Raw genomic sequence first — 23,892 nt, 5'->3', positions numbered from 1 at the left:
TAGTAGAATACCTGATTGTCACGCTGAAGGCTTAGGCTCGATTCCTGCTGGAGATCCCCATTTTTATTCTTTCCATTGTTCGGGTCAACGCCGCCGATATCGGTTTTGCTTAACGCTCTCGCATTTAAATTACCGATGTCTGTCCTCGCCATGGCTGAGTAGCTATATAAACTGCCAATAACCAGTGGCGCATATCCATGCGCCACGGCTCGTGGTAAACGGGTACCTGCCACACATGTCTTGAGAAAAGGTTTTGATGAAGTACTCGACAGGATTTTCACGTTATTCATGTCACAACCCGACAGTCATGTTCGTCAAATACTGTAACCCTCCCACGCCAATTTTGGTGTACACCAAATAAGGAGGCAACCATGAGAGGAGGCTAGCAGGGGTCGCACACCTTGCTGTAGATAGATAGATAGATAGATAGATAGATAGATAGATAGATAGATAGATAGATAGATAGATAGATAGATAGATAGATAGATAGATAGATAGATAGATAGATAGATAGATAGATAGATAGATAGAAGCGCTCAAAGTGCCAAAGTTTCGCTAAGAAATGCCTTGCATTTAATAAGTTTGAGAGCACGAGTCAAAAGGGGATGCAAGACGGTGATATGAAATATTGGTAGATTGTGCGGAGTTTTTTTATGCATAATGTTTTAATCCCTGCGGTAATAAATCGACGATTTATGGTGCGTTCATGGTCTTCAGAAAGTATCATAAAATAATTAGTGAAAAGATACTGAGATAAATACAAAAGCTTTCGCATCGGAAAGTCGTAATAAGACGTATTTGCAATGAAATAGTGTAAATCACTCTCAACGGTCGACTCTTGAAAGGGCGTGGCGCGATCATTCAACTAAAGACTCACACGGTCCCTGATGCAATTGCCTAAGATGAGTCGAAGGCGAAGGCCATCTTCTTATTTTTCTTCAGTCGATGCATTGTTCATTCACCGCACCCCTCAGAATGCTTGCTGGACGTAACGTGGTTTTGCACTGCCTCAAAAATAGGAGCCATTGCAAGCTGTATGCACATCACCTGATTTCGCATTACCTCCGTGATCGGCCCACCGATCACGGACGCGGTGCAAAGCGACGATATCGGATGACGTCATCATGTGACGTGACGTTATGACATCAGAATTTTTGCAGTCTGTGATATCATGATGACGTCATAAGTTGACGTCACCATATGATTATTTCTTGCATCACTCGTGTTGACGCTGCCGACGCGGGACGCCGACGGTCAATTTTCGCGTTTGGTGAGGAATCTAAGGCTTTCACCTAAAATATTCAGTCTTGTTTCAGCGCGGTAAAAAATGGCAATAACCAGCCAAAGGGGCCAAAAGAATGGTGGCAAAGACCTCTCTTTCTCCACTTCCTGGACATATTCTCCGATTTTTCTTACTATTTACCAAGCTGTACTATTGGTGTCAAATGAAGCACGAACAGTGGGGCGCATTCCCCAAGCATTAGGAACTGTATAGCGCGCTATCCTGTTATCACCATTGACAGGACCACACACCCGATTAGACAGCACTGCCTGATCGAAATCATGAGTATGGCTCACTAGAGGCAAACCACATGAGCGTATGTCTAATCATAAGTGTGCAAACTGTACCACGCGTACCACTGCTGGCGTTTCATTCGGAGCCGATGGTACATGTAATAAGTTTTAATGTGCATCTAACTCGCCCAATCTACACTTCTTGTCCGTAATAACACGCTGGTCAATGAAGTTATCAATCTTATTTTGTCGTCAAACGTTTTGTGTACACAGATAGGTCCACATTACTACGATTGGTTGGAGTATGAATTTTCGTTCAACTCAAGTCTGTTTACACAAGGCTAACTTTTATTGATCGCGCTTCGCTTTCAAAGAAGCGTAGACTATCTTTACTTCGATTGCCGGTAGGTTCGCGCTTTTTTTTAAGCTATTCCAACGCCATCCTGCCCAGAGAGCACTGTTACGAACTAGGGGTGTGATCCTTACCGCGATAGCTGTAGGAATATAGAATATACGTTAAATATTGACGTTCCTTAACTTTCTGTTAAGAACTATCATTAGGAGGAAATACAGCTAGTAATCTAGGAACGCCGTGTGACGCGAGCGAACCATAACGAAAGTGCTGGTGTTCTTGGCAGTACCTAGCTGACGGCAAAAGCCGAATCACCGCCTTCGCGTCAGCGGAATGCCGTTTGTAGAGCCGCCATCTGTGGCACACGAGGCGAATAAAAAAGCACCGAAACGCTCGTATCCATGAGGCGACATAATAGAGAGTTTGAGAATTGAGGCCCCAAGGAGTTTGGGGACCCAAAAAGCTTGCGAACAGCGAGGGCGCATGCGCAGAACCCAAGCCACTCTTGGGCTCTTGCGTTTGCGTTGACCCAAGACGCAAAAGTGGAAAACTAGCGTGGGGCCCCAAGGCGTCTTGGGTCCCCAGCGAGAACACACACAGACGCAGCGCGGGCAACGGCGCAGTATGGCCCACGTCTCGCATGACTTTAAATTTCGTCACGCGTAGCGCCTCGTGCACTTGACCCAACGCAGCCTGCGTTGGCCCAATTCTCAAACTCTGCTGATCATCCGAACGCAAGAGCAGGCTGCCCAAAGCAGCTTGGGGGCCCATCGTCTTGGTTCTCCAATTCTCAAACTCTCTAATAGACAGTCTGAGAATTGGGGACACAAGACACTGGGTCCCCAAGCTGCGTTTGTAGGCTGCTCTTGCGTTCTCAGGATGAGCAGAGTTTGAGACTTGGGTCAAACGCAGGCTGCTCTGGGACAAACGGTCGGGGTGCCACACGTGGCGAAATTAATATTACTCGAGACGCAGGCCACAGGCCATACTGCGTCGTAGCTCGCGCTGCGTACACTTCGTCTCGCTGGCGACCCAAGACGCCTCGGGGACCCACGTTAATTTTCGGTTTTGGGGCGTGGGGACAACGCAAGCGCAAGAGCCCAAGAGTGGCTTGGGTTGTGCGCATGCGCCCTGCCGGCTCGCAAAATTCTTGGGTTACCAAGCTTCTTGGGGCCCCAATTCTCAAACTCTTTAATAGAGAGTTTGAGAATTGGGGACCCAAGACGCTGGGCCCCCAAGCTGCGTTGGGCAGCCTGCTCTTGCGGTCCGATGATCAGCAGAGTTTGAGAATTGGGCCAACGCAGGCTGCGTTGGCTCAAGCGCACGGGTTGCCACGCGTGACGCAATTTAAAATCATGCGAGACGCGGGCCATACTGCGCCGTCGCCCGCGCTGCGTCTGCGTCTTCTCGCGGGTGACCCAAGACGCCTTGGGGCCCCACGCTAGTTTTCCACTTTTGCGTCTTGGGTCAACGCAAGCGCAAGAGCCCAAGAGTGGCTTGGGTTCTGCGCATGCGCTCTGGCGGCTCGCAAGCTTCCTGGGGCTCCAATTCTCAAGCTCTCTAATAATATAATAATAATTGTTGGGGTTTAACGTCCCAAAGCCACGATATGATTATGAGAGACGCCGTAGTGGAGGACTCCGGAGATCTCGACTACCTGGGGGCCGCGACATCCTCAAGCGCCGCCAACCTCCTCTGTTTGCTCCCCTCTTTCGCCGCGCCGGCGCCACCAGGCCACTGATTGGCCTGCGGCTTGCGCAAACACCACGTGACGTGACCCCGATGTCACGAAAACACCATGAAACTTGTTTTTGCTGTACTTTTACTTTTTTTAGGACGAAATAGTTTTATGCCGAGTTCCACCACGGCTCCACTGACGTATTTCCGTGGCGGATATGCCATTGTAAATTATACACTAAAAGATGGCAAAGAAAAAAAAACTAGAACGAAAAGTTCCGTTGCCGGGTACCGAACCTACGACCCTTCGCTCCGAAGCGCGCAGCGCGAAACCACTTGGCCACAGAGCTTTTTGTTTTCTATTGCCTACGTACATACATAGCGGACGCTCCTCAAGTTAATAGAGCTATTTATATACACCATTTACCATTGGCGGTCCTCAGAGCTCGGTGACTTCAGCGTTTTCTTGTTATCACTAGCGATGTCGCGAAGAGCGCGCAGGGCGCGCTTGTGCTGCCATGCCAGCGCGCCTCTACAGGGGGTGTGTCTCGTGCGCTCGCGCTTATCTCGTGATCGGGGCGCTTTATACGTCTAGTGCTTTCACCGCAACTTTTCGTTGACGTTACACAGAGCACGAAGGTCGCTTCGCTCGGTACAGCGGCCGCACTCCCGAAAGCAGCACGCTGCTAACAGAGAAGTAACAATTGTGACAGTTGTTAGATCGAGCGCTCGTCGTGTGTATGTTCTTTTCGTGCGTCTTTCCTGCCTTAGAGTGCGCTGCAAGTTTCGAGCTGCTTGCTGTTTTCGCGTGACATTACAATTGGTTGCTACAGCATTTATTCCTTCACCCTTGTGGCGAAACAATGTGGAATAAACGTTCAACTGCCCCTGTGAATACATGTTTCACTTTCGTGTTATACCGATTCCTATGTATCGAATCGGTATGACCCCTTCAGGTGTTCGTGGCCCTGCAACTACAGCGACCTAAATCTCCTGAATGAAATAAAAGAAACGCCAACTCCTGTCTCCTCGTTCTGCGCCGACGTTCGCTCTCTTCTGTCGACCGTGTCTCCCACTACGCATGGCCGAACTAGCAGACGCTTTGCGCATTTACGGTGTTGCCGCAAAGCGCTCGCGCTCATCAGCTGACATTTCGAAGAGACTGTATCATGTGACGTTATTACTGTCTGCCGAAACATTACGCGAGGACATTTTAAGGCGAGAACGTTTAATATCTCATAATCGCCGGTATCCAGTATCCAGTCCGTGCCTTGGCATGGTGCCAGCTGTGACCTCTGAAAGTAACGCTCTTTAAGCAATCAAGTGATGACACAGCGGCACATAGCAACAATAGCGCATTGCTCCATCCAACGCGCGTTGCGCAACTCTTGCGCAACGCCGCGGCGGTGTCCAGAGGCGGTGTCCGTCCGTGCCTTCTCATACTCTCTCAGCAATCTCGTCATGGCCAGCGAAGAACGCGGCAACGCTCCTTCCTTAGACGTCTCGTTGCAGCAGTTCAGTTAGTCGGATGGCTCGCAAGTGTCCCGGTGAGTATTTCACGGCAAGTGGTTTGGAGAAGCGCCCCAATATTGTGGATTCCCCCTATACCATGGCATAGTCAGTCGAATGGCCACAGGTTTTCGCGAATATACTTCGGAATTTACAAAGTGTCCTTCATTTTTTTGCTGTTGCGCTTGGGTGGCTTTCTATTCGCGTCGAGACACTGGAATACGCAACGCCACGTCGATCTTTATCTGGCCGCTGACGGCAGCGGATGCCAGTCGGCGGGATGACGCAAAGACATGAACGCGTTCCAGCAACAAGCGACGTTTCGCAATGAATCTGATTTTCATAGTCAGCGAACGCGCCAACTAAACTTGAAATCGCCTGCCGCGTTTGTAGTAAGCAAATAAGCAGAAATGCATCGTGCGGTGTACGTCGCCGTTGTCGCCGACCACGTCGGTTGCTCTAACCAATGCCGCCTTTTTTTTCAATGCCAGTGCAAGTGCTCGCTGCTCAACGGGAACCGTTGGACCGCCTTAGTTCAGGGAGTAATCGCGGTGCGACGCCACCTAAATGGTATGAATGCTTGCGTTATACATGCGTCTGAGAACGTTGCCATGCAGATTCGATAGCCCTGCTGTCCCTCTCCAATATCATGCGTATGTCAGATTTGTTCCTTCGTGCTCCTTCCTGTTTGGCTAAAAGGAATGCCGCTGCCACCGCCTTACGGCGCTCGTATGGCACCACCTAAAGGCAGCGCATGCAGCAGCGTTGCAGGGACGCGTTCCCGTTGGTAACCCGCATACCGCCATGAACAGAGACGAACAGAGATCCAGGACACCGCCCTACGGATCTGAACACAACTGAACAAAAATTACGCCATTTGCCTCCCGTTGAGAGGCACCACATAAAGGGTGCTCTCAGAAGGACTGGGAGGAAGCCCTTAACAGCGGCGACCTCTTGGTTCAACTTCAGGCTGTCCAGAGGGCCTGCGGGAGGGCGCAGGGCCACGGTCTTCCAGTCCCTACGTGGGAGCGGCCGGCGACTGCTACTGATTCCCCCTGAAAGGGGCGTTACAACGCAGTTCCTCAGGACCTGAATGAAGTTCTCTCTCTGTTTGTCTGTCTGTCTGTTTACCATGAACGCAAATCACGCGCTAAGGCTAGCCGACGGGGGAGAGTAGAGAAGGCCAGAGGAAAGGGTGGTGAGCGTGTGGAGGGGGCTCATCTGGCTGGCATTGAAAAAAGAGAGGAGGCGCTGCTCTAACACCGGCGCAGACAGCATTGTGTTTTTATGTGCGTCGTCCCGCCAAAAGATATCTGCAGCTGTCACCGGACCAACAGATGCGCCTTGTCACTTTATTAGATGCGGAGCAGCTCTTTGACTCACGTGTGTAACGCCGTACGTTACGTGCGTCCGTACGAATGCGCCGCAACGCGTTCTCCTCGCCGTAGGTGTTTTAGCGTTGCCAAGTAGGTCACGCCACAGCTTTCACGCCACAGTTCACGTCACGCTCCCCTCGCACGCTCCCCTCGCAGCTGCGCGCTGACGTCACTATCTCCCTCACCCGCAGCATGCTCGCCGTAGCGCCCGCAGCTGCCGGCTTCTCCGCCCGCTCGCAACACCTCTATACCTGTCACTTCTCTCTCGCTTCACCCGTGGTAGTCAAGGCGAAACGCGCGCCTGCTCCGGTCCAGCGCCCGTGTCTCGACTCTGAAGAAACAACGACTACGAAGCCTTGCCAAACGCTTTAATGAAACTTACACGAAACCCAACCCGCCTCCCGTGTTTTTGCGTTTCAAACAAACGTTTATTCGAGTAAACGCTACACCGAGTTTCGCTTCAAACGGTTCTTCCAGAACCCGCGTCGACGCCCGTTTCAACCGGGTCAACGCCGTGCGCACCGCTGCTGCTTCGCATCCCGTCAGGGTTCCCTTCGGGGAGATGGTCCAAGTTTTCTGTTTGAACGCGCCTTGCGGAGAAGCCGACAAGTGTACACACCTAAAGAGTATATACCGGGTGTTTTATTACACAATGTTTTTATACAATGCTTCGACAGTCAGGTCGCTGTTGTCTTCGGAAATTAACTGTACGCCTAGGCGGAGAAATTTTGTCGCACCTCACGTTACAGTCAACAGAACAATTACAAAAGATCATTGGCTTTTTAGGTCTTAGCTTGAGGGCCGCTGTTTCTATGGAATTGTTGCAGGACGTGACAACTTATGAAATGCCTTTTAATAAATGCCGTAGTTTCATGAAATTTGAGAAAATAATAATGGAAATTCGAGGCCCCGATCTAGGCCAAACCGAAACTGAGCAGGCCGGGTGCGCAGGAAGTCCATCTTCGTCACACCAGAAGCTCACGCTTACGATTTTTGAAAAAAAAGGCGCGTCGCAGATGAATAAGGTCAGGAAAGGCGGCCAGTCGTGAGTAATAACCGAATGGACCGCTTATTATTTGCGCCTGGTGTGTAGTTCTGACCTGTTTCTGTCGCGCTGTATCCAAGGAAACCATAATTTCCACTTTTGTAACGTTAGCTACACTTGCCTAGCAAGAGCCGACTTCACGTAGATCGTCCTGAGCCGTCCTGCGCATGCGCGAGGATCAGTGATGTCACACAGCTGGCTCACCGGATCCGGCATCTCACGCGCTCTCCGCCACCGCCGCGCGCGGCTTGCCGCTGCTCGTCTGCGCGTTCGGGAGGAATGGCGTCGTAGCCGCGGCATACAAACTGGCGTCGGCAGCGCGTAGACTCCGCCACCGCCGCGCGCGACTCGCCGCCGCCGGTCTGCGCTTTCCAGAGGAGTGACGTCGTAGCCTTGGCAGACGTATTGGCGCCACCGCGCGCGCAGATATTCGCCTTCGCTGTGCAGTCGCCGTGTGACACTGTGTTGGAGCCGCTTGATAGCGCCTCTGACTGGCGTTTTCAGGTGGGTAACGCCATGGAGAAAGAGCGCAAATGCTGCTCAACGGCGCAGAAGAGCCGAGAAGCTTATCTCATCGGATCCCGAAGCATTTGCCTTGCACTTAGCGGTTCAGCGTACGAAGAATGAACAGAAGAAAGCTAATAATCCTACACAATCTGGAAAGCTAAGAATAATCAGCTGAACCTTTGCTAACGCTGCGTATATCCTGGCATAGCCGAGCTAAGGCACTGCAATTTTTTTCTTGCACTGTACAGCTTAAAACTATAGTCACTCAGGCGTTGCTTCTCGACGACAAGCGAACCAGTTTGTTGCACTTCTTTTGAGTTTAAGAAAGAAACGGAATAGCACTACTCAACAAACGCAAAGAATAAGCGTGCAAAGAGGGTACTTGAGGCGGCTTACAAGTGTTTCCGGACCATATTCTGCTGCGGCGTGGCTTTTTTCAAAGTTTGTCACGTCAGTTTCCTGCATGAGATTTGCTCCCACTGCTTGGTCCCTTCTTTCGCCTCCCGATAACGCCTCGTCAGATGACCCCGACGTCGCGAAAACGTCAGCAAACTTGTTTTGGCTATATTCTTACTTTTTTTCCTGCCGCCATGAACTTTCCAGGTGTTATTGACGCTGCCATTACCACAGCCGGGTTAAAGGGAAGATGCGTAGCGTGCGAAACCGAGGAACGAACGCATCGCTCCTTCACCCCAGCTGTGTCACTTGCGCTTCGCCACTGGAAGGTTCAACATGTCGTGCGCAGCGCAATCCGAGGAGAGTCGAGGAGATAAACGCACGGTGGGAGGAGAATTTCACTGGTTTCCCAGATTAAGGGGCTTTACATGGAAAGGGCGAGCACGGTAGTCGCTTGCCTGGTGAGACAGCGTTCGTGGCTTAGCGGTTAGGATATGCTGCGTCAATGCTCGAGGACAGAGCTGCTCGAGTCTCGATACCCTCGTATTAGGTGCCCCACAAGAAATGTTTTTCTCGCTAGCTTTTGTTGCGTAGCCTGGTGGCACGTCCGGCTACTTGAGTCATTTCCTTGACGGAAATGACATCAGAAAATTTTGGACATGCACTTCCATGATAAACACCGTTGTGAGACTTGCGGCGCACTTTAGTCAAACCGCAATAATGGCCACCTGTCTAGCGTGTCTTTCCATGCTGTAACGGTGCCCATCGGGCACTTCAAGGAAACAAAAAGATTGCGTGCTGTGAGTGCGACATCATCATGATTATAAGAAAGTGAGCACGCTTTTTATGAAAGGAATAGTAACAAACCCAGATGACGGTTTCTATTTATAGACACAACAGACGCATTTTAAGAGACACACCTTCCACTGTTATCCGACGATGTGCTGATATCTGTGCGTGTGGATGTGGTTACGAACAACCTTTTGTGTGCCTTCCAGAGAACCGAACTGTGAGACCCTGTAAGCGATCCTGATCACCAGCGACTGTGGAAACCCGTGCTCGGTCCAGAAACAGACGTTTCCAATGATTGGCAACGTGGTGACCTTCTGTGGCGCACGCTGTACGTGCAGGGCATGCGCCGCCACGGGATCAGCACACTAATGGAGATGGTGATCATCGCTGGCTTTTTCTACGCATTGACTTATGTTCAAGAAAAGCCTGAACCGCTCAGCAAGGATTCTGATGAGAAGGACGCAAGTTCCGCCTTGACGGCCCCGTCTAAGGTGACGGATATTGTGTATGCACCTAAAAGTGACTACAACGAGAAGCTCATGGATGCTGTGGCCGACGAGATCTTTCGTCTCGTGACTTCTCAAGTGATGGGTAAGTGGCGCTGGATTTTTATGCAAGAACATATTGTTTGGCTTGTTGTACAACGTTGATTACATCGATCGGAAGCTGTAGCAGAAAAGCGTACCAAAAATTACGTCCCCCCTTCTTATGGAAATGTTTAGGATTGGAACCCTTGCTTCGTCACCGGACCTTGTACTCCGCAGGCGAGGCGCGTTCACCAGCGCACCACCACTGCAACAGGCCACTGTGATGAATGGCAGTCCACGGGATTTGGCTTTGCCTTGTGGTGGATTTCGCTACAGACGGCGCTGTGACCAGGGCAGCTTGCCGTGGTCGCTCTTTAGCCGCTTGCACTCGCTTTTGTACTCTCCGGCAGGCAAAGCACTTCAGGTGATACTCAGCGACAGATAACGCTATCAAATTCACATTTCATGCGAATCATTTCTATTTTATTTTATGGTGCTCTATAGTATGTTGGGACACGAGGCGGACTTCGGATTGAGTCGTCCGAGTTCGTATCAAATCTCTGCCTCCGCTATGGATACGTCAATGTCGATATTATCTTTGTTGCATCTCCTAAGTATGTCTGGCGTAGCGTTTGCATAGGAGCTCTCTCTATCTACATGCGCAGCTTTGCAGTATCCGTTGCAGGTTTTGTGTATGTGTTGCTTTGGTGCCTTCTGGCTCGAGGAGGCCTGGCAGTACGTTCGAAATTTTGGACATTCCGAACTGCCTGTAACATAAGGCACTGGCTACGTAGTGCCTTACCTTTTTCTATTTCGCCATGGCATAGAGAGCACAAAATGACAGTCAGTCACATCTGCCTGCCCGACCTCCATTTCAGATCAATCAGGCACCCCTCCTCCTCGAAAAAACAATTTGTGGCTACGCCCCTGACATAAGGTGCACATGCCTGCGCACTGATGTTGTGACAGCCTATTTGTGTGGTCTTGCATGTCTCTGTCAAGCGCGACGATTCTCTCTCGTAGATGCCGGTTATGCTTTTGACCTTTCCAGAATTTTTCCAAGCGGCGTTTTGCTTCCCACTTGTGCAGGTGTTTTTGCAGGTCGCAGCAATTAAAACGCAGCTCCCTTGGCGAATAATCGGATTGTCTTCGCCGATGCAGAGCAGAATACCACTTTCTCCGTCATTCTACCACGACTGGTATTTTATTTGCATGATGTGTCCAAAAAGTATAATGCAGAAGTCAGGGGAAGAAGGCAGCTTGTAGAGACGAAAAATTCGTGAACACCGGGTGTCGCTGGTACCGACGTTTCGACAAGCGTACTTGTCTTGTTCAAGGCTGCAACTTCTTCACCGCTGCAATTTGCAGCCTTGATGAAGACAAGTTCGGTTTGTCGGAACGTCGGCTCCGGAGACACCTCGTGCTCACGAATTTTTCATCTCCAAAAGTATAAGGTAACTTTTCCACGTCTTGGTCGGTCTGAAATGGCCGCAGTATTTCTAACTAGCTCATGCGTGCCCTGTACTGGGGGCCCCAGCATCTGGCTTGCTTAACCGGAAGGGCTCGTTGTGTCCCAAATACGCACTCTCTTAAGAGTATGAACCAATGAGCGCAACCGTTTAACGTCATAATTACGTCGGACAGGATTTGAAAAAGCGTGTTGCATCTGTGGCAATTCTTTAGTAAAAGTTGATTCATTCCTATCTTTCCCGTTCCTTGCAGGGCGCGAACGCAAGCAGTTACGTTCGCACTTGTATAAAACCCAGCAGGACGTCTTGACGAAGAAACATTCAATGCTGCCGAGCCCGATGAAAAACCCAAGGGTCCCGACATTTTTGCGAATATATACAAGAAAGGCTAAACTGGTCCCCTTGAATGACACGGACGCTGTCGTACAAGAATGCAAGCGCATACTGAACAATACCAAAACATTCGGGGATAGACGGGAGCCACTCTGCCTGGCACTGAACAAAACGAGTGAATCGGCTGGCATCGTATTGCGCCTGTTCGCTCCCGTCGCCATGATGTTCGAGGAGAAAAATGACTTTCCCCTCGGTTCTTCGAAAGCAGATGACGCTTTGGGTAAGTGAGCGGCGCCGTTAGCGGAAGGCCCTCATGTGTTTGTTACAAGCTTGTAACTAAACAGAGGCTTAAACGGCTCATATAATGAGCAACGCTACAGAAATTTGGTTGGAATACTAGACATGCGACCATTGTATACATATGCGACTGCTTGACGGATGATGTTTTGTGGTTGCTGTCTTATTAAATACGAAGGTAGCGATGATACGACCTCGAAATCGCACACTTCACCACTGGTTAGTCGCTTACGCTGTATTAGGTTATAGAAAAGCGTGATGGTTGATCCCGCTTTCATAAGAGTCGTCCATGACACGAAGGTGAAACTGATCTGCTTAGAATTAGTTGCAGCTATGTGGCACGTTGAAAATACTATTCACAAATGTTTGTTACCGTCGCCCGACATGAAAATTTTTGACGAGGGTACACCCACGTTCAGTCACACTGCCATCGTGGCTAACAACGCGACCAACACAAAAGAAAAAAAGAAGGGAACACATGACACATTGAGATGGAATGCTGTGTCGCGTGTTCTCTTCTTCGTCCGCACTGGTCAGGCTGTAAGCCAAGGTGAATCACTCAGTCCACAATTAAGTCGTCCAGCATTTCACCCCAATGCAACCTTCCCGACGAGAATTTGGTCTCACTCCACAGCATCTCTAAGAAGCGGTTATGCTGCGACGCGCCCAGAGCTCCGTATACGAAGCGCAAAATTTGTAGTGTGCGTTTCGTACGCTTTAAAGCGATGTGCTTTCCGCTCTCGCGTGTCCATTGTCCAATACGGTAATTTCGGCTGCCGTGTCGCTACGCTACGCACCGCGCTTCGGCGTTGTGTTTCGCTGCACTCTACCTAGATGACGGTACCATTCCCGTCAGATACGGCAAGCATAAATGACGCGTTCGCACTTGAGAACTATTTGAAATTATGGCTTAGTGGTCAGCGTGTTCACCATCTGCGCTCGATATCTTTAAAATGACAGATTCGCTTCGCCGGTCAGGAAACTCCGCGAAAGGACTCCTTGTTTTTTCGTATGCGCTTGGATATAAACCTTACAGTTAGGTCTTGGATATAAAGCTTACAAACAAGAAAGACTTAGAATCTACTGGCGTCATTTGTGAGGCTCTGAAGAGCCGCAACAAGTTCCGTTTTACTGAGCCAAACATAGGAAACTGGCCATCGACTAACAAATGAACTGATATCCTGTTAAGTGGACTGTTGATATGCATCATTCAAATGCTACATTACGCTTCCTAATTTGCTATGTTGTCTTAGAACTTCTGTTATTATTATATACGCAATAGTCTCGAAATATTGTTTCTTCTTTCAGTACAAGCCACGACTTTCCAACATGTGATACAGCAGGAACACTTAAAACTACAAAGCATGGAATTTCCAGATGTGAAAATGGATTACAATGTGAGTGCTCCAATAGAAGTGTTCAGTCGTATTTTGTCTTTTAAGCCTCTAGCTTCTCATTGCGACATGAACGACGTGTTTCCGTGAGTTGGCACGAAATGGCATTTCACTTATTGGGTGTTACATACTCGCAGAGAAGCCGCTGAGCCCCAAGCGGCTTCATATTAGACGACATACGTGGCCGAGAAATTCCGATCAAGTGAATGCACTTGCTAGTGCACGTAATATGTAGTGTTACTTTAACTAAATCTGCAGAGCAGAAAGTTCAAGCCTATTAGGAATTAAAGTGACATTATTTCTAGCCTAGCCCCGTTTAAGAGTTTTTTCTCAGATGAGCTACAAAACCTGGGTCAATAATTACGCGCATGCATATTCACGTGTTACAAATTATGGGCGACATTTCAGCCGTTTTGTTCACCACATAAGTGTATGCTTTGTGTCTGCATTACGATGGGCGCATCGTCCGTAAGTTGAGCTTGATAATCTGGTACAAGAAGCTGCAGAGATGAAGTTGTAAGGGAGTTAGCTCCGGGCCCAGCCCATTATTAGAATAGGACAATTCAAAAAGCAGAATCATTTCTTGAGCATCCTTTGACAACGTCAGCGGTGTTAGTTCGTCAGATCAATTTGAGCTACTACGTCTCCAAATAGGAGGCCAGATTCTTTTGAATAATTTTGATCGAGTATGATCTAGTGATGCAGAAATATCGGTAAACTGACTATCAATAGCATCGATAGTTTTTTTGAAACTATCGATAGTGTAAACAGACTATCGATAGTGCTATCCCCAAACTACCGATAGCGCAATTGGGAGAAATTATTGTAACTATTGCTAGAGATATTACTGCCACGCGTGTTTATTCCTTTCTTTTGATGTATTCGGGTTTCACCCACAAAGGCTGTCAGAAACGTTTGACACAGACCGCGCCGAAATGACGCTTCACGATTGTTTGAGATCACACTGTTAAGAGTACGCGCCGCACGCGAATAGTCAAGTTTATTCGAGAGCTTACGCGAGCACCAGCGATAACGCTTGAAATTTCGATGACTGATGTATCCGACGCTGGAAGTTGATGACTGATGCACTCGACGGCCGATGACTGTTCTCGCCGCTGTCCGTGCGCAGCATGTATCGCTTGCATTTGTAGTTTTCATTTTCTAGGCACAAATTCTACCAAAAAAAGAGCTCCGTATATGCCAGTCTTGCTATAGCATTCTTAACCGTCACAATCACGTCACAATACTAGCGATATTGTCGTTAATAATGATGATGTTGCTGGCCGGCCATGTTGCCAAAATATTTGCGATAGCATACTATCAGCTTCGCTTAATTTATGAGCAGTTTTCGGTGAGAGAAATAAATTATTTTAGCAGTAAAAATGGCGGAAAATGTCCATCAATAAATTCATATCCAAAAGCAACCAGTTACACCTTACAATTAACAAACTTAGTTCTTGATATTTTTTTATTTTGAAATCATTAAAGGCAATTTACATTTGAAGCCGTGCAGGTCCACCACATGCAACGGCTTCCTTTCCGATACAGCTGAACAGTCTGACTTTATGATCATTTGTCAGCGAAGCACTCTGGTGAAGAACAAAAGCATATCAACTTTCTTAACTTTCTGCCTGCTACACCGGCTCCGCTATGTGCCACGCGCGTGGGGAACCAACTTTATGCTGCAATGAGTTCGCGCTGTTGATTTTATACTATCGATAATACGCCGTCAAATCTACTATGGATAGCGCTATCGATAGTATTGTTTACCGTCGATAGTTCTAGAGTGACTCAGCTATCGATAGCATCGATAGTACCATCCAAATTTCTGCATCACTAGTATGATCACATAAGATGTTTAAACAAAACATTGAATATAATCGTTATAATCTACTAACTATAAACAGCATACGATATCCTAATGCCCATTTGAAAGAGGGCCAATCACCCATTTGCGCAATGCGCCAATACGATGGAACATATTCCATCGTAATGGTGCGTATTGAGTGGATGTGGAGAAGACAAGGCGGGTGTTAGTGTGTGCCTAATAAATGCAGAAATATTCCGGCCTAAGACACCCCTCCCCTGTCCTCTGAGCATATGGTAAACATTCGTGTGCGTCTACTTGTCCACCCTGAACGAGGATCGAAAGAGAGCGGGAGTTCATAGCAGCAGCTGTAGACGCTAAGCGTCTTGTCTTGACCGGAGGAGACGCTAGCTACCGTATGCATCCGTTGACGTAAATAAGTGCCCCCTTTCAGCCACGGTTCGGAGTAGTTAACTAGACGCCTCTGCTTCTGTGTCTCTAGACGCGGGGCGCTCGTGCTCTCCTTCCCTCGCTGAAGCATCCCACGACGACACCAATGGCATGGACTGCAGAGAGGCAGACGCACATGATCTTGCGACTTTGCGGGAGTCGAATACCTCGGACGCCGGCAGTTCCTCGCATCGGGAGCTGGATGGAGACTTGAAGACAGTGCTGATTTTATGCCAGAGGAAGGCACAGGCTCGAGAACGCAAGGAAAAAAAAAATTACACCAACTCCCGCTCAAGCGAACTATCTCCCCGCTGCTTCGCATCCACACATACTTCCCTTTAGCGGGAGATGGTGTAATCTTTTTCTCGTCAGAAAGCGTTAATACAAATAGAAGCTGAACAAACCCCTAACATATTTATATGCGTACTGATTTATTCCCTGTATCACTTCAATGATTCTAGTTGCCCGTGCTAGTAGTCCTAGATTACAATGAACATAAATTGTGAACCCTCATATTTGGTAAGAATGTTACGGAAAAATTCAATGAATAATTGCCACGATAATGGACATTGCAATTTTATTGATTTCTGCAAGGTGTATCTACAATAAATACATGATCAAGTATTTGCTCATGCAAACAAACATGAGTAGTCCGCTGCAATGAAGGGGTTCAAGTTCCTTAGGAATTACATCACTGAAGGCAGCCAATAGTAGCATTTCGTGGAAGGTCTCGTGTTCTTGGCTCAGAATCTGCTTTTGTCGATATAAAATAATTGATGTAAAAAAACCACGCAAACAAATTCACCATTCTGTCTTTACTGTACCGTTTCACGCTGCCCCACATGGTGCCAAGCAAAAGAAAAAGCTCTGCCCGCCTGTCTTTTTTTTTTCTGTCTGAGTGGCATCAAAACAAGCCGGTGGCGTACCATGCATGAAGTCCTTTGCGGTTTCACAATCCCACTAACCGATGAATGCATCTTTATTGTCCAGGTTACCATAGGCAAAATGCCTGGCTGGGTGTTCGATGGATTCTCAAGCCATTACGCACAGCTACTACAAACGATACTTATGCTTGGGTTCCTCATTCCCTTGATCCGGCGAATCAATACAATACAGTATGAATTTTCCACAGGAACTGCGGTAAGTATACAAACAACCCCGAAATTTCCGCCATATATTAGGGGCGAAGCTCCTCTTAGTCTAACCTTGTCACGTCTCCGTTGTCCGGCGTAGCCACCTTTGCAAACTGCCCACTCCTTCATCTTTGCAAACATCCCACTACGACCCATCACCGATCCATCACTTCACCGACCATAAAGCCGTTATAATGAAGGGGGAACGGAAACCACGTCTAGCTACCACTTACGATTAATAAAATGTCTTGTGTAAATATATACAGTGTTTGTCACGTCTTTGATGATGTACTGGGCTATCGCTTTGATTACTGCTGAGCGAAACCACTGATTTCACGGTGTAACCATGATTGCTTCAGGAGCTTCGCCCAAGCTCTTCATCATTAACCCGTAGATATGCTGTGAATTTTTTTGTCCCATCAGTATTGACATCGGCATGTTTTGCACACGATACCGTCAGTGGGGGTTTCCATTTATTGAGTACATGTTTATCACAATGCCTCATAGATAGCAGCACATTATCTAGCGTTTGCTGTTTGCTTGATCAACACCTCCTCTAGAAAGCCAGCGTTGGCTTGATATGTTTTCCGATAGATGGACATAGCTGTCCATTTTTAGAGCTGTTTGAAAGTTCCTGTGTGTTTTTAGCGGCGATGACTGCACTATCCCGGCCTTTTTCGAAGTAGTTTGATGGTCTCGCCAACGCGCCTACAAATCGTCGAGTGGGCTCGTTTTTGTCGTGACACCTGCCGAACAAAATGCGTTAAGGAGACTCCTTCACTACATGACATTTAGGTAGTGTTTTTTTCTGAAGCAGCTGCAAGTAACATCGTGGCTTTGCGGTATGACACCTGCTTGCCGCGCGAACGGCCCGGGTTCGATCCTCAATGGGACCGAACATTTTATTCTTTATTTTATTTGCTTCTTGATTTTTCGCTCACGGACGATTTTTCGCTCACAACCAACGGTGCCGACACCGACACCGGAATTTCTGCGACACGAGCTCTCTAACGCTATCGCGTTAATAATTCGCAGCGGTTACTAAAACACAAAGGCCTGCGTAAAACGCGCAGTATCGTCGCAGTGTAAGTTGGCGGAGCTGTGTCCATAGATGCCTTTGTAAACTCGCTTTATACGCCTAGTGCTGGTATAGTTCCTGAGTATTCACTGCGCAATATTGAAACCATTTTACGAAGTAGCGAAGCACCGTCTACACCTTTCAAAGGTAATATGCGCGCCCTGCGTACCTATACACTCTGGTTGCTGTGGTGGAGGTTGGTAAGGATAATGAAAAGTTGTGGCCGAGTGCTCTTTATTGGGCGGGAAGCCTTAAACCAACTACTGGTTAGGAAATTCGCCTGGTATGATGCATGTTGCGATCTACGCTTTGGAGTCTGGACTAGAGTAGATTTGTTAACGCGTGTCCTCGTCATACATGTGGCTTGTATATGTTCTATTTCCGAAAAAAAGAGTTTTTGAGCCCTTGCGTCGCCTTGTGGTAGAAGGCTATCTTGTCACGCAGAAAGCCTAGGTTCGAATCCGCGTGGAACCTTTTTTTTCCTGAATGTGCCCGATAGATTCGACGGGCACAGGCCGGGGCCGAGGAAAGCTACGCCAGTAAAATCGGCTTTTGTGATCTGAAAGATATCCATAGCGAATATAAGCAAAACAACGCAACGAGAATGAGGACGAAGGAATGCTCTTATATTGCTTATAGTTGCTATGAATTCTTACAAACTTGCCCACTTCTAAACTTGCCCACTTCTATTCAGCATAACAGCTTGCGCTGTGAACTACAGAGCACAGCTGCTGCCGGCTCTCAAAGCCGTCCTCCAGCAGCAGTTTCATTACGCCAGCAGGGCAGGTTCCCATACAACGTTGTCATTGGCTGATCAGACATGAAGCCTACTGGCTGCACCACGTCAAAATCAGTGCACTTCGTATCCAGTACAATTTGGCTAAGCTAACTAATCTGGCTGTAGCAGTGTTGAGTGCGTGTTTCCCATTTTTAACAGAAGTGTGCATGTGGACGAGAGAACGAGTGTCGCTTGCTCTCCGTCGCGCAGTGAAAATCATAGGAAATGCCGTAGACGGGGTGCCGCAACTGGCGCCGTCTCGCTTCTTCGTAAAAGAATAACTGAAAGCTCATGGAAAAGGGACACATAGAAGTCCTCACGTTTCGGTCGTGCAAGTTTAGTGAAAAAAGTATTTCGGCTACGTATTTCTCGAAGGCATTTCATTTGTTCGAAAGCGTTTTTCAGGCGTCGATGAAGTACTTCAATGTCCCTTCAAATACGTCCTTCAAACCTTTTCTTATCGAGTTGGTCCCTATATCGATTGAACTACGCAAGAACTCGTATTCACAGAATTTATTTGGGCTAAAAAGGGAAAAAATGGAAGAAACCTTGAAATAGGTGGACACTCTTTTCTGGTGAACTTGTACCAAGTTCATTTATTTCTTCTTGATCATGTTGTAGTCCTTAAGGTGTTGTGTGTGTACCCTTTAAATTTCATGATCTCTGGGGTTTTCCTTGCCAAAACTGGGCTATTATCATGAAACACGCAGTAACGGGGGACCCATGATTTCTGTTGGCCGCCCGGTGTTCAGCAACACGCACCGATATAATAGTAAACGATTGTTATGAAAATTCATTCCCGACTGTTTAAAAAGCTAGAACGCAGATCATTATAATCAGCAATAGCCTTTTAACATTAAATAACTTTCAGGAAGAGTACGCCTTAGGTAGGGTCCTTCAAATAGAACTCTAATCATTTGTGTTACCCTTCTTTTTTAGGATCACCAAGGTGTGATGGGATTATCCGATGCCGAATTCTTCTGGGGCCACTACCTCACTTGTTTTATCACAGGCCTCGTGGAATGTTTCATCGCAATCCTAATGATGACTCTGGTGAAATACCAGGGATCGACATTCGCCCATGGATTAGATGCGAGCTTGATAACCGTTTCCTTCATCATGTTCCAGATTGGCTTCAGTATGCTTCCCATACTTCTCACGTGGGTGTTCCCCAAAGGTGAGCGCCATGTTTGTCTCACATCTACGCTGTCGTTAACGTGCGAAATGCGTAGCGCCATCTCGTAGGTGTCTTTGCAAACCTAACTCTATTGGTGATGTCAGCTGGAGCAGACGACCCTGGACGACTGACGCGCAGGCCCGTATTCACTTGTCTGTGTACTTCGCGAATGTACTGGGAACTATCCATCGCCAATTTTGGAGCTAAAGCTGTACTCTACCCGCTACACACCCAGCAAACGATCTTCCATTAGCTTTTGACATTAAAGAACGACAACGTCTATTTATTGCTCTCCCTCCTCGCACGGGCGTCGTCATAGCAACAGACATGCACAGTGTCAGTTTGTTCTCCTCTACCGTGCACCCGTCGTCGTCGGTCAGCGAGTGCCGATCGTCGGCGCGCACGCGCGCCGCGAAACCTTCCTGGCGGGACGGGACTCTCGCGCCGGCAGTGCGAAGAGAAATATGGACGGCATGTCGCTGCTTGCCGCGCGGTGTCGCCGACGCACGAGACACCGCTGCGTCATGCTTTCCGCAGTGGTTGCTGCTATGGCGAGAAACAATACGCCAATCATACGCGCGACACCTCACCGTCAGAACACTTCACAAGCTTCCGTCGCCTTCCGTCTTCGCAAACGGTTCGAAAGGTTCTAATATTTTTATTACGTTTTCACTGCTTACAATGCGGGAACCCTGCTGCCTGTCCTCTTGCAATCAACGCGGAGCGACAAAAAAGAGAGGAAGACATTGCATTATTAAATATTTCGTTCTCATTTCAATCAAATCGTAGCGGCATTTAGCTGAGCAAACATTGCTTTCCTAGATTTTTAGGATTTTTCGACGCGATGGTAAAATTTTGTGTGAAATATATTAAATAAATAAAAAAATCTTGACTGTTGATTCCGTAAACACTAAGGAGCGCACAGGCAAAATCGTATGCTTTCACGAGAGACACGTTCTGTTGTTTTTACATTGTGTTTTGGTTGCATCTTTGAGCGAGAGACGGCACAACATGACTAGCAGTAATGATTTCCAGGGTATATATACGGAGCTATTTGTAATTAGCGAACATTCAACGCCTGCGTGAAGTCGTACCCTGTCTCTACTTGTGGTCTGATCGCGCTCGCATGGCCTACTGGTCGACTGTAGGAAGTTTCCAAAACGTAACCTGTGAAGGAGCTTGCTTCTATGTTTGGATCAACGACAGAAGACGGTTTTCGTCATGAAAACAAAACACGGCAAACTGTCTCAATGTCCATGTTGTTTCCATTGTGCCAGAATAAAAAAAAGTACATGATTAGCCACATGCTTGTAGATCTGCGTTAGAAAAAATATGTGTAAGCTTTCTTCAAGCTTTCTGCTAGAAATGTCTAGAATACATTACTTTTTTTTTCTTTTCATTAACACCCTTTTCTCATGCGGCTATCGACAGAACCGATATCTGCAATATATATTTTCCAAAGATATCTGGCGATTTCGCCATGAACTGCGGCTAAGTCGTCTACGTTTGAGCATCTTTAAATAAAGCCAATGCTGTGATCAATGTCAGGTAGGATAGCGCTACTTAAGGCACCGTTTGTGCGTAGATGTAATATCAATAGTGCGATCAACCCGTGATGAAGGTCGTGGTTATGGTACTCGTCTGACCCTAAAAATTGCTACATATTACGTATACTGTCGAAAAAGCCATGTCTTAACTACTATTTTAGTTATCTTCAGTGGCTCAAAGCTGCTTCACCACTGTACACCTTGCTAAGATGCGCTAGGCACCAACAACGGCTCAGGCATAAGCGTGCATACACTGAATGTTTCTACAAGAGAATATAATGGTGAAATGTTTGTTACGTTTTTACGTGCTTCATTAATGCCCGAACTGTATCTCGCAACCTGATAATCTTGTTTTTCTTGTTACTGCTCGCCAACACAGCAGTCGATAGGCAAATACCGCCGTGAAAAGCGACAACTTGGTTCGAAGGGTTCGTTCAGAGGGTTCAAGTAGGGACTACATGCTTCATATCAAAGAGAACTTCATTTTGCCATGCAAATGCAACCACATAAACCAACGTTCGCCGATAAAAGAAACGATTGAAAAGCTCGGAAGAATTGAACCTTTCAATTCGCGCATTTCATGCCATAAATGAATTGCCCCTTGACGCGCTTGCATATTCAGCAAGAATGGGAGCATGTGTATCAGTCTACTGCCTTGTTACACTGCACCCTTTATTACGCAGTTCTCATATGTTAGATTTTCAATAGTGTCAATTTCCTTGCTATCAACCGTTTGTATTTTTGTGTCTGTCACTTCTTACCCAATCATCAGCTAAATCAATCTGTAGAGTCTGCATTATAACATTGGCACTCAACAAATGGATCTTCCTGCGGCGTAAAATTTGCTACACTTACGTAGTGAGTGTATTTTTGTCATTTGGGTTCGCGTTTCATAAAAATACCACTTGTTGTCATGTAGTGATAAGTGGGCGAGGGTTCCTCAAAAGCCAACAACAGGTTTTATTTACATTTTTATGCATAAATAGAAAAAGAAACAAGAAAACGAAAAGCAAACGCGTGTCACTTGAGTAAACGAGTTATGGATTTCTGTAATTTTTGCAGGTTGGTTTGCATTTATTGCTGCGCTCCTGCTGACTCTTTACGTGCCTGGGATGATCTCAAAATCGACGGGACCCGTAACACTGCCCGCTTACTTGTTGCAAACAAAGGGGAGCAAGTTGATAGCCAGCATAATACCCCACAGCGCTTTGTTTTGTGTCATGAGGATCATGCTCATCGCTAGAGACTACGAAGGTTCGTACTTCCACTGTTCTTTGCACGATTCCCAATAAAAAAATTTCTGCTACGAGATCAGTTGCCTTACGCCTAGGTTGCATGGCAGATGTCTATTTATTCTGATCAGCTATAGGCGAAGAGCTATATTGTTATTGTTTTCGTACGCTTATGCCTAACCGCAACGAACGCAACCGCAACGTTGTTGTTGTTGTAGTATATGTTATGTTACTGTCGCATATTTAACTGGTAACGGACCGTCTATGACGGTTGTAGAAATGTTTTTATTACTACATTTGGTTTACTGTTCTATAGAGGTGACATTACATCACCTTTATTGCAAGTATGAATATAGAGAAGGTTTCGAGGAAGAACAGCTTACATTATCACTTTCTATCGCTTACCCTCCAGAATTGATATAGATTGACTTCTCCATTTGCGGACGCCCTGTACAGTGTTGTATAATATATCACAGCTCTAAAGAGAGACTGCTTACAACAGCCTGAAATCCTTTCTTCCTTGTACCTTCTTCCCAACCAGTCGGCACTCTCAGCGACAGTAGCGTACTTACCCAAGACAACTTTTGTTTATGCCGGCCACGGCGGCTGCATTTCGATGGAGGCAAAACGCTTGAGGCCAGTTGCTTATACTTAGGTACACGCTAAAAATACCGAGGTTGTCGAAATTTTCAGAGCCTTCCGTTACGGCACATTTCATAATCATAGCTTCTGTATTCGGTGTAAAAGCCCAACGGTTAACATTGTCGGCCGATGTAGTGGGAATACACGCGGGTTCCAATGAACGACAATGGGGCTGTGTTTCTGATACCGGGGCCGTGCTTGCGTAATACATGATTTACAGTCTACAGCATATTCTATCGACTCCATTTTTACGGAGTTAAATTCCTCTGCAAATGCTTTTGCAATATACAGCAGTTAAAATAATGAAGAACACGAAGTTCAATTATTTCATTCGCATCGTATGGACACGGGTTTTGGATTTTCAGCCTCTTGCATGTATTTACGGCTGCGTCTTGAGTTGTATTTATAGTTTTTCGCTTAGCTTATGTGTTCTTGCGGCCTATATACTCAATTATTTTTTTATTACTTTAATTTTAATTTTGCAACACTTTACTCCTGACGCTTTGTTTCTTGATATTTTTTTGCTTTTTATGGTGTTTATTTGGCTCAAAAGTCGACGTCACAAATTGCGCATCATAACTGTTTATAGAATGTGGTTACAAACGGTCTTCCAACAAGACTTCGATAAGAACATGAAATCCAGCAAACCTTTTCATACAACATATACTGCAGCACATATGATCTAACTACCAGCGACAGTAGTGTTTAGAGGAGCAGTGGCATCAACTTTACACATGCCGCGTTTTTCGCGTCCATGTATAGTTATCGACTCCCTGGTAACGATTCACCACCGATAATGCCATGAGGCGATGAATAAATATACGTAGTATTGATTAGTACGACCAGTAACGAGCGCCGT

At 47.1% G+C, this 23,892-nt stretch overlaps 1 protein-coding gene across 1 annotated transcript in view; it reads left to right on the top strand.

The window, feature by feature from the left end:
• LOC119403365 (phospholipid-transporting ATPase ABCA1) overlaps positions 1–23,892 on the top strand; it is a 73,136-nt gene that overhangs the window by 4,215 nt on the left and 45,029 nt on the right. The window contains exon 2 of the mRNA XM_049418296.1: positions 9,508–9,753. Within this exon, the coding sequence (XP_049274253.1) occupies positions 9,508–9,753 (246 nt within the window). The remainder of the gene's footprint in view (positions 1–9,507; positions 9,754–23,892) is intronic.

This window comes from Rhipicephalus sanguineus, chromosome 8 (genome assembly GCF_013339695.2).
Source record: "Rhipicephalus sanguineus isolate Rsan-2018 chromosome 8, BIME_Rsan_1.4, whole genome shotgun sequence".
Classification (NCBI taxonomy): Eukaryota; Metazoa; Arthropoda; class Arachnida; order Ixodida; family Ixodidae; genus Rhipicephalus; species Rhipicephalus sanguineus.
Note: the sequence above shows the minus strand (reverse complement) of the source record. Positions and strands in the feature narration are given on the sequence as shown.